Consider the following 8,931-nt stretch of genomic DNA (forward strand, 5'->3'; position numbering starts at 1 on the left):
AATGAAAACATTTAAATGCACTGAGAATCATATGAAACCCCAAAGAGCTGCCACTTAAAATGTGATATGCACTAACCTACGATATACTCGGTCTCTATCGACCACTCCGTGGGTTACTGTGGCGATAAGATCAATTTTCAAAGTTTGCCCGCAGCACACACTCACTCTCGCTCATACCTCTTGTATTTGCCATCAGGGTAATTGCCTATCCTACACAGAACTGGAATGAAAAATTCTATCAATCCTTTATACACCTGGATTAAATGTTAACCGGACCGCGAGGGGTTAAAACAGCGAATAAACCTAAAAAACGTTGCAATTAGTATTTAAATACTAATCACATTTGTAATTCCGGATTACTATTGAGATCTAAATTCATAGAACGATGTCCGTTGGAGCTCTTTAAAATGCAGGTTATATATAACAGTTATTCTGGTGTAAAATGGTAAAGGTGTAAGCCATCAGCGCCACATCCCATGGTTGCTATGGCGATTGCACAACTTTTAATAATTTGCACTAGAACGGCCCGAAATACATACATAACCAAACACCGAATATTTTTTCAAGAAGAGCAATTAATACTGTAAATTCTCTGATTTTCGGTGAAGTGCTGTGTTCTGAACTGAATTATCTGCATTAGCTGCGTGGCTCTTGTTTTATCTTAATTCATGTATCCAGAAGCATGATAAGAAAATAACGAAAAGTTAGTTCCACCAGTGCATAAGCAGATACCAGCCCAGTGCAAGGGGCCGGCAATCAAAGTGTTAAAGCTATAATGTGGCGCTGTATATGGGCAATGTACATTGTGCTAAAATCTGTCTATAAATATTTCCCTGGAAGGAAGCAGAACTGTAGACCCCACGCACATTCCTCCAAACTTTGGTTCCAGCCTATAAAATTATTTTACCCCCCCCCCCAAAAAAGTAAAACCTGGGTAATTGGTCTTTGCAGAGTTTCAAAATATGGCTTCATGTTTCTAGAAAAAATCTGGGTAAAAAAACCATGATATTAGTGTACTAATTTGTAGTATATCCTAGTAATATTGCAAGCATTTAAACGAATTATGATTGGATATTTGCACATACATTACACACACACGTAGACACATATACACGAATATAAATAGAGAATGCGCAGGTAACACCTACTCAATGACTAGAACACATGTGTGTTAAATTGTAATTTTATAAATTAGAAAAAAAAAGGTACAACACCTTAAAAATATTCACAATTCCTTTCGGTAAATAAATCTAGTCGAGTGCACAGTGCCTGCTTCATAGAAAACATACAAAAGGAATGATCTGGATTATTAAAAATATATATATATATATACTGTAGGAGGTGATACTAAGCAGTCCATCGAATGGGATGCTGTTAGTTTTCTGGAAAGGGTACAGAATTGCCTTGAAACCCATGTTGTATATGAGAAAATATTCACATTGCATAAAATAAGTACAATATTATACTAGGAAAGTGCTAGAAAGTCTTAAACTCATGTTCCCTTTTGGATTGTTCCCTGTATTCTTTTCATTACTTACTAAACAATGAAGAAGATGAAACATTGACCTGGACCATGCATGGTCTTGGAAGGGTCTGGCTATCTCCATAGTCCAGGTAACCCCTAGTAGGCACTTGTGGCAGTACAAAAAGTCCACATTGAAGGATCTCCCCTGCAATCACCTCTCTACTTGTCAATGAGCAGAGTAACCAATTCAAATAAATGTAACCATAATACATAAAAAAACATATACAGCATATTGACAACACATGGATACCATGAACACAGCCTGCTGCCTGGAACAGTTTAGTCCTATTTTCAAATGAGATTGTCTAATGTTTTTTTAAAAGATCTGTGATTGGGTCAAAGTGTTGGCAGGGGTAGCAGTCACCTTCTTTTATAATATATAGTCTTCTGAGTTTAGGGGTGGCACCTCTTCTCCCCCTAAAAACTGGGTTAGGGGGTCCCCCCAGTACAGGCGGCTGCAGCTGCTGCAGCGGCTGCTGCAGAGAGCGTCCACCCAGGCAAGGCGCAGTAATAGGGGTAGTAATAAGGGGGCTGAAGGGGCATCAGTGATGGCCTCAGCACCTCCCCAGGCTGGTACTGTCTCTGGTCATCCCTCACCAGGACTTTGACTGCCACCTTCTTTGCTGCCGGGGCAGTGGCCAGCAGGTCGGCCGCCATCTGCCTGCGCTTGGTCTTGTAGCGCCGGTTTTGGAACCAGATCTTGACCTGAGTCTCGGTGAGCTTGAGGGAGGCGGCCAGGTCGGCCCGCTCCGGCCCGGACAGGTAACGCTGGTGGTTGAAGCGTCGCTCCAGCTCGAAGACCTGGGCATGGGAGAAGGCAGCGCGGGAGCGCTTCTTCCTCTGCTTGGGAGCTTCCAGCAGGAGCTGCTCACACTTCGGGTCTCCATCTGGGGGGCTGGGGTCTGAGAACAGGGGGAAAAAAAAAACATGCCGTTAATAAAGGAGAAATATTCAGAGTGCGTCAATAATTATCCCTGCTGGGTTGTGACTTGGGTTGGTGCAGCTTTAATAATAATAATAACCCATTCTATGCCCAGATAAACTGTAATAATAATAATAATAATAATAATAATAATACACACTGTGGATTGGGGCAAAACACTACAAAGAACCTACAAAGAAATACCATACATATCCGGATATTTTTTTAAATATTGACATAAAGGCTGTACAATTAATGAAAATAAATTTGCTGGCCTGTCTGTCCCCCTCTTTTACATACATATTCTGCCCTGATCATTTAAACCGCTTCATAATGTACGCATGTATTTGTTGTTATTTGTTGCATGTAAATTGTTATTGATATTTTCTTATATTTATATTTAAAGTGCTTTTACATTGATCAAGGTTTGAAAGAGTTAAACTCAATACTATACCTAAGACCAGTATTGAGTCCCCCTGTATATGTACTATTCTGTAGTATATGAAATATTTAGTAGACAGTATCAGGTGACTTAATAGAAGGTGTCCAACATAAGCCACAGCTACAAAATGACTACATGGCTTCACTCACATTAACCTGTTAATTACTGGAGTGCTCTATAAGCAGTAGCCTCTAGTCTAGCAGGTGCCCCATCTATGGGGCTAGGTCTCAGCCTACTGAAAAGCAACAGTGTCCTAGTATAATAATTTGCTAGCTCTAACCAACCTCTCTTACCACGGAGGTCAAAAGTTAATTTTGGTTACAGAGCTTAATATTTCAGAAGGGGTGGGGGTGGGGGGGCACAAGGTTATCCTTCTTTTTTCTATTCCTCTTTCCTCTGTCTTCCGCTCCTACTGTCTGTGAGGGATAAAGCACTGAGCTTTTGCATATACGACATGGGGATTTTACTGATATATGGTTAATATATATATATATCTATCTATATATATCTATATATCTATATATAGATATATAGATATATATAGATAGATATATATATCTATCTATATAGATAGATAGATAGATAGATAGATATAGATAAATATATACATACATCAACTTTATACACACACACACACACATATATATATCTACGTATATATCTATATATATATAGATATATATATGTGTGTGTGTGTGTGTTTGTGTGTGTATATAAAGATGATCAAATCAGTCTATCCATCTATATACAAAGTGTTTATTACTAACTAGCTAACGTTGCCGAATTAGGCTTCACAAAACTAGACACATCAAGAACGCAAATTATTTTAAAAAACTCATAATCTTGAAAAAAAAAAAAAAAATACAGACAATGCCGGTTTTTAGAATCTCTATGACCAGATACATGTATTCATACTGATCTCTAACCGTGTACCGCCCGTACAATATACTTTTTAATCTAAAGTAAAGTTCATTAAAATACATTATCAACGTGTTAACATAAAGGTTAATAATAATAATAAATATGTATATATATATATAACATAAATAAACGTATTGCAGCTGGCGGTATTCTCGATTGTTTTTTGAACAAGATCTATATTAGTTATTGTACTAGTTCATTTTGATCTGAGCTGTGGGATCTAACAACAAATCAGGCCTAAATTCTAAAATGTCTGCATTAACACGGTCTGCGAACCATATATTTCTGGGGCGGAATAAAATACTTTTCTGTTCCTTAACGTGCGGCTCCAAAACGCCTAACCTCAGTTAATTACAATTTCCGATTTATTTGAATAATTAACAGTTACCAATTAAGTTATTAATATTGTAAGATTAATAATAATAATAATAATAATAATAATCACGGGCACGTAGCACACTTAGCTATTTGGTGTATAGATATTATTAATTCAAGCATCTCATACAATCGAAAATCAGATTTATAATAGCATCTATATATATATATATATATATATATATATTTGTATAGTTTTAGTTTTTTATTTACTTAGGTTTCTTATTTTAAAATAACTTTGTAACATACATGTAACATCTTTTTGTTTGGAAAATCACGATATTATAGAATGTGAGTAATATTACTAATTATAGTCTTCCAAAACAAAAAAAAAAAAGAAAAGGGGGAATCGATGCCCGTAAAGTATTGTAGGGCATAAAAAGCGTGTAAATGGTTCAGAAATTGTGTACACATTTATATATTATTTAAAATATGAAGCAGACGTGGCCCCCCCCTCCTGTAGCCACTCCCCAACCGGAGAAAAGGCAACACAACGTACAAAGTGCCCAACTATCTGATCATGGGAATCACTCTATAATTATTAGTCAAATTACCATTTTCCAGCATGTTACATTTATCTTGTAAAATATACTGCAAAAACTTGGGGGAAAAAATGGAAATGAAACAAATTTTTGTTTTTTCAATTAAAAATATTTCAAATTTAAGAAATGTATTTTAGAAGTAATGAAAGTAGTGATGATTTATTTTATATTGTCATACAAAACCACTGCATATTTTTTCCATGTGCATTTATATATATAATTTTGTAGCAATATTTATATATACAATTTTGTAGCAATATTTGCATTCAATTTCTACATTTCTACATCTATCTACCTATATAATTATATATATATAACTATATATATAAATATATATATATATGTGTGTGTGTGTGAATATATATATAATAAAGTGAATATAATACTATGTTGTAAAGTGTATTTGTATAGTTGTTATCGTTATTTTATGTATATTGTACATATATGTACTGCTCTTGACAGCCAATGGGTGTTCGCCATTTTCTATAATCTGATATCGTCAGAATGTGGACTACCAGATCCATACAATGCTTTCCGCATGGTGGCCACGTGCATATTTTTTCCAGCGATGCACATATACATAGAATTGTAACATTTAATACATTTGTATTTAGTGACCTGCTGGCAAACATCTTAGATATCCCTGGGTAAGGGGTACACAGGTGATGACCCCGGTGATGTTCAATGGGTTAAAACTTCCTGCACTCTATTTTCCCCAAGGATGGCCATGCATTAACCCCTTGCACCCCGGGTACCTGAGACGCTGGCCGTCATTTCGCAGTCACTGCAGCCCGGGGTCTCCTCCTCTTCTTCCTCCTTGGGTCTAACCTCCAGCGGCCTCTGTTTCTTCCTGCCCTCCACCCCATCAGCCAGGCCAGAGTCTGCCGGTCTCCCCGGTTCCCCCTCCTCACTGAGAGCTGAGTCTGAGTCCCATCCAGCCGGCTCACCTCCGACTCCCACCCCTTGTGGCCCTCCACATGAAGATGCCAGTCCCTCGGTGTCTACTTCCCCAAAAAGCCTCCAGCAGCAGGAGGGAGTGGTGGGGCTGCTGGCTGGGAGAAGGCGCCCCATCCTGGGGTAGGACCCAACTCTATCCTCCTTCTTGTTCAGGATGGCCTGGATGGAGAAGGGGGTTAAGCTGCTGGAACCTCGGAGAGCCATCTGCTAAGAATCAATCAGTCTGGAACTTTATGGATCCTACTTCAGCACTGCAAAGAACTCAAATCTATCCGCAGACAGCGCTCACTGGAGGGGGGATCCTGAGCAGGGTACACTGGAAGACATCTGCTTGTTAAGAGTTAATCCAGATTTCTCCAGAAAACAAGAGGAGATCCCTGGAAGCGCTAGCCACGAATCTCCTTAATAATGACTGAGCCACCACAGCTCTCCAGCAAAAGAGGAGAGGCTTACCACAGCACTCATCTGCGAAATGTCAGAGCCTCCCATGCATGAAGCTGTCCAGAGTACCTCCTTTATGTGCAGAGTCTGGGGTAAATGGCAGGGGGCACACTGTAATGCCAGGTGAGGCTGAATGCTAGGGTGACTGATCTTGCTGCTATAGTCCTATAAAGGGCCAGTCCTTTGCTGCTCTCCTAGAAAGAAAAAGTCCCCTGTAGTTTCCTTATAGAGAGTAATTTCTCAGCAGTTCCTATTTCTCCAGAACTTGTGTGTTTCTGTAATAGTTTGTCCTCTTCTTCCTTTTTTAGAGCGGTTCCAATGCCCTTCCTCAGTCCAGGCTCCTTTCCTCCTGCCCCTAATACAGAGTCCTGTGCAGCTGGATCCCTGGCATTGGATGCAGTCTTTGCACTCTCACTCTCTCACTCTCATTCCTCACCTGTGAGTGACAGCTGCAACCAGGACTCCCTGATTGGTTGAAGTTCCAGCCAAGACACAATTTCATTGGCTCATATCCGGAGGGGAATGTTGACCTTAAGCTGGAGCAGGAGATGGCTTTTTTAACCCTTCCACGTCTAGAATGGAACAAACAGTGGATATAGAGTATTTTGCATTTGAGCACACTCAGTTTTATCATAATATAGTCTGCAACAGATGCAAGAACCCCCAAAAATTATTATAAAACAACAATAAAACAATATTTTCGATGTCATGTCTTTGTTGCGTTGCCATCTATCAGTTGGGAGAAAATGGATTTATATGCTTTGTAGTGATATCTAAGTATATATGTGGGTGTGTTATAGATATTCGTACATTTATATGTACTATAAATATACTATATATATATATATATATATATACACATATATATATATATATATATATATATATATATGCATACTATATTCAGTATTTATATAATAGATATATCTATATCTATCTATCTATCTATCTATCTATCTATATCTATCTATCTATCTATCTATCTATCTCATATATATATATATATATATATATATATATATATATATATATATATATATATATACATGGTGTATTATTAATTATTATGATTATTATTATTACTATTATTATTATTATTATTATTTATTATTATGTTTTAATTGCTATTTTGTTAAACTATCCAGGACGTTAATTTGGCAATTTAAATTGAAATAACATTTTTTTCTTGTTATGAGCACAAATTGTATACCGGAAAATAGTTAATTGCAACAATGTAACATATTGTATCGAGGGGCTTTCTGGCGGTATGAGCTGTGATTTTCGGGTATGTCTGAATTAAAGTATCAATCACTTGCGCAGTAATTATGTATATTATATTCCTTTTATAAACTTTTCCACGATTGCCTAGAATACGTATTTTCTCTATATAAAAATAATTTAAATAAAAGCTCTTCATCACCTACAAAACCAAGTAAAATATTATTGTCGTATTTCAGAATGAAATCGATGGACATTATAGATCAACTCTATGGAAATGCAATATTTTACTTAATAAATAACAATATTTTTCAAATTTTAATACAGATAAATATACATTTTCTCATGATAAAAGTAAATATAATGAAAATGTATTACACCAAGTGTTTAAAGCAAACATATAACCAGAATAAATATGCCCTGCATAGCACCAAACAACAGGATTATAGACTGGAGGACTTTGTAAAAAGATGTGAATATTTTCATTAATTTTCAATAATTAATATATAATTAATGTTCGGATTTTACCAGTATTTTTAAAATTCACGATAGCGGATATATACATATCCAATAGATGGCTTTGCACTAAATAGATTTTTACGATTAAATGTTAAATGATAGGCGTAATTATTTAATAAATATATTATTTATTCTATGTTTCGTTACTAATAGACAGTCACGACCGATAGAAGATAGATAGATAGCTAGATAGCTAGATAGCTAGATAGATAGATAGATAGATAGATAGATAGATAGATAGATAGATAGATAGATAGATAGATAGATAGATAAAACCACACTCTCTATAGTCGGTTTTTAAATTTCCAGAAAAAAACACCTGTGTATAAAAAAGTGTTGTGTATTGTGAAAATAAAAATCCAGAAGAAATCAGATTATTTTAAGTTTACAATAATAATAAATCATAATAATAATAATAAATGCATCCATGTTTTCGCAGGAGTAACTTAGATATTCTAATCGAGCAAGCCAGAAAGTTATTCTGTTCCTTAGATATTCCAGAGAGATGGTCAGGGCTTTTAGTCGAACAGTAGCCCTTATTACTCATCTGTGTCTAAATAACCACAGTGGTAATTACCCACCCAAGTATAGCTGAGACACAATAGGTACTTTTGTAGAGATTGACCCTCTTTTCAAAGTTTTCCTACTGCTAACACTTGAAAATATTACTCTTTTAAACTATGTGCTTCCTTGCGAAAGCCAATCACACTGTAAAATGAAATACCTCATATAAGAATAAGTGCAATTCTGGAATTAAGGGGTTCTAGTAAACTTAATGCCATTGTTGTAAGACCACTCAAAATCCGTTGCTCATTAATAAAAGGCAGAATGACACATGAGGGAGCTTGCAGAGGTCTGATGAGGTTTCCTGAGATCTGGCAGACAAGTTGGGTGGTCTATGTTTATTTCAACAGTGCTAACTAGACCCCTTCCTCACCTCCCCTTTGCAAGTCCCCTTAACAGTGTGTCATGCTGAGCTCCTCTTCAGCCTGTTTGGTTTGATCCCCATGGAAAAAAATCTCCATATATTCAAAGATTTTTGTTTATTTTTCACCCTACCAAGAAGTTA

General features: G+C 36.5%; 1 protein-coding gene across 1 annotated transcript; it reads right to left on the minus strand.

Annotated features, from left to right (window-relative positions):
- Positions 1 to 1,173: 1,173 nt before the first annotated feature.
- Positions 1,174 to 6,676, minus strand: NKX3-2 (NK3 homeobox 2). Its single transcript, XM_053458288.1, has 2 exons — positions 5,483 to 6,676; positions 1,174 to 2,427 (listed from the first exon to the last, which is right to left on the minus strand). Exons 1-2 carry the CDS (start codon positions 5,886 to 5,888, stop codon positions 1,955 to 1,957), a joined length of 879 nt encoding a protein of 292 aa, XP_053314263.1. The 5' UTR covers positions 5,889 to 6,676; the 3' UTR covers positions 1,174 to 1,954.
- Positions 6,677 to 8,931: the final 2,255 nt, after the last annotated feature.

The sequence above is a fragment of the Spea bombifrons genome, chromosome 1, assembly GCF_027358695.1.
Source record: "Spea bombifrons isolate aSpeBom1 chromosome 1, aSpeBom1.2.pri, whole genome shotgun sequence".
Lineage (NCBI taxonomy): Eukaryota > Metazoa > Chordata > Amphibia > Anura > Pelobatidae > Spea > Spea bombifrons.

Excerpts from the sequence above, each read along its gene's own strand:
- NKX3-2 (XM_053458288.1), bottom strand. The coding sequence starts at position 5,888 with ATGGCTCTCCGAGGTTCCAGCAGCTTAACCCCCTTCTCCATCCAGGCC. Across the intron at positions 2,428-5,482 it reads AATGACGGCCAGCGTCTCAG|ACCCCAGCCCCCCAGATGGA; the intron begins GTACCCGGGGTG and ends CCCTGTTCTCAG.